The sequence below is a fragment of the Pavona decussata genome, unplaced genomic scaffold, assembly GCF_977016875.1.
Source record: "Pavona decussata unplaced genomic scaffold, jaPavDecu1.1 SCAFFOLD_308, whole genome shotgun sequence".
NCBI lineage: Eukaryota > Metazoa > Cnidaria > Anthozoa > Scleractinia > Agariciidae > Pavona > Pavona decussata.
The window spans coordinates 58,702-60,443 of NW_028145701.1; the positions used below are offsets into that span (position 1 = coordinate 58,702).

The 1,742-nt window shown below is 41.3% G+C and overlaps 1 protein-coding gene across 1 annotated transcript; it reads left to right on the forward strand.

Moving 5' to 3' along the window:
• The first annotated feature begins 848 nt into the window (after positions 1-848).
• LOC146454222 (uncharacterized) lies at positions 849-1,484 on the forward strand. Its single transcript, XM_085095720.1, has one exon. The coding sequence runs from the start codon at positions 849-851 to the stop codon at positions 1,482-1,484; it is 636 nt and encodes a 211-aa protein (XP_084951846.1).
• The last annotated feature ends 258 nt before the right edge of the window (positions 1,485-1,742 follow it).

Sequence of the window (1,742 nt, forward strand, 5' to 3'; positions counted from 1 at the left end):
TCGGAGGATGGCAATGGCCCCTTCAGAGGCAAGAACGAAAGTATGCTGGAGGATGATAACAATGGAACCTCCCTTGGGAAGAGCGAGAGTACATCGAAGGACGGAGGCAATGGACCCTCCTCAGGAAAGATTGAAAGAACCGACGAAAACGAAGAGCAACGGATATTTTATGTAGGACAGAAAATCTCCGACTTAGATGAGCTTGAAAAGCTGAAAGCAAAGTACGAAGAGCACTATTTCTGTGAACTATGGAAAAGGGATGTACGCTCTTTACAAGCTGCTGCAAAGCGTGTTCCTAAACGGGTTGAAATTGCTAAACCATCTTTAAAATATTATTCTCTTAAGCTAGTTTGCAAGTTTGGCGGGAAAGCAAGGAATCGTGCGCAAAGAATAAGAAACACAAAAAACATTTCGACAAGAATGCCCTTTTGAGGTGTACCTTCTTCTGTCGCCAGACGGAAAATACCTCGAAGTTATCAGAGTCAATGAGGTTCACAACCACATCGTCAACAAGACCATCTATGACCGCCTACCGAGGCAAAGAGCATCTCGTGTTAAACAGAGTGTTGAGAACATCCAGGAGGCAATCAAACTGCAAGCTAATCCAAAACTTCTGCAACAGAAAGTGGAGGAAACCACTGGGCAAAAGGTTACATTAAAGGATATCTCAAATGTAAAGCAGCAATCTAAACATCATATGAACGAGAATAATATAGAGGACGTTATTAATCATCTCAGAAGTCAACCAGGCTCAACCACTGAGATTATAATTGACGAGGAAAGCAATTTTCAAGGTATATTCTTCCAGGATAAATATATATAGGAATTTGTTCGAGAAATTCCCAGAAATGATCATAGTTGATGCGACCTACAAACTGTTGGACTTGAGAATGCCTGTGTATTTACTTATGTGTATTGACGGAGATGGCCTTAGCGAGATCGTTGGCATGTTTATTTTAGCCGAAGAAACAAAAGATGTTATTCAAGAAACAGTGGAGATTTTCAAAAAGAATAATCCTTCTTGGTCTCAAACGAAAGTCATTATGTCTGACAAAGACTTCACTGAACGCGATGCTTTTACAAATTGTTTTCCTGGTGCCTCTTTAAACATATGCCTGTACCACACTCTAAGGTCTTCTAGCAGGGAAGTAACTTGCGAGAAGATAGGGATAACATCAGCAGAAAGACTGCGTGCTTTGGAAATCCTGTCGCGGATGGCCCACTCAAAAACATCCACCGAACACGACCAAGCACTCGATGAGCTCAAAACCTCCAAAATGAAAAGTGTCTCTGAGTATGTTCTTCAAAATTGGGATCCAATAAAAGAGCAATGGGTAGCTTGCTTTGAAGACAAAACCTTAAACCTGGGTGAAACAACAAACAATAGGCTGGAGTCAACCTTCAGCAAAATCAAAAGTGTTTGCTCTCGGTACGCAAGCTTGATGAAGTTTTTTCCGAGTTTTTCTGTGTGCTCAAAAGCTTGAGAGAGCAAAGAAACCATCATTATTTGATGGCAATAACTCGTAAGAAAACTGACTTTGGAAGCCTTGATAAGGACCTGCAACTTTTTTGTGACTGTTTAACCCCTTACGCTTTCAAGTTTGTTAAAGACCAACTGCAGGCTTCAAGTCATGTAAACGTACTCAACCAGCAAGACGACAACGAGTTTACTCTCTCAGCGGCTAAAAACGTTCAGGAACCGCACAAGGCGACACCATTATCTTGCGATTGTTCCTTTTTCA

Coding starts and splice junctions, on each gene's coding strand:
- LOC146454222 (XM_085095720.1), top strand. CDS start 849: ATGATCATAGTTGATGCGACCTACAAACTGTTGGACTTGAGAATGCCT.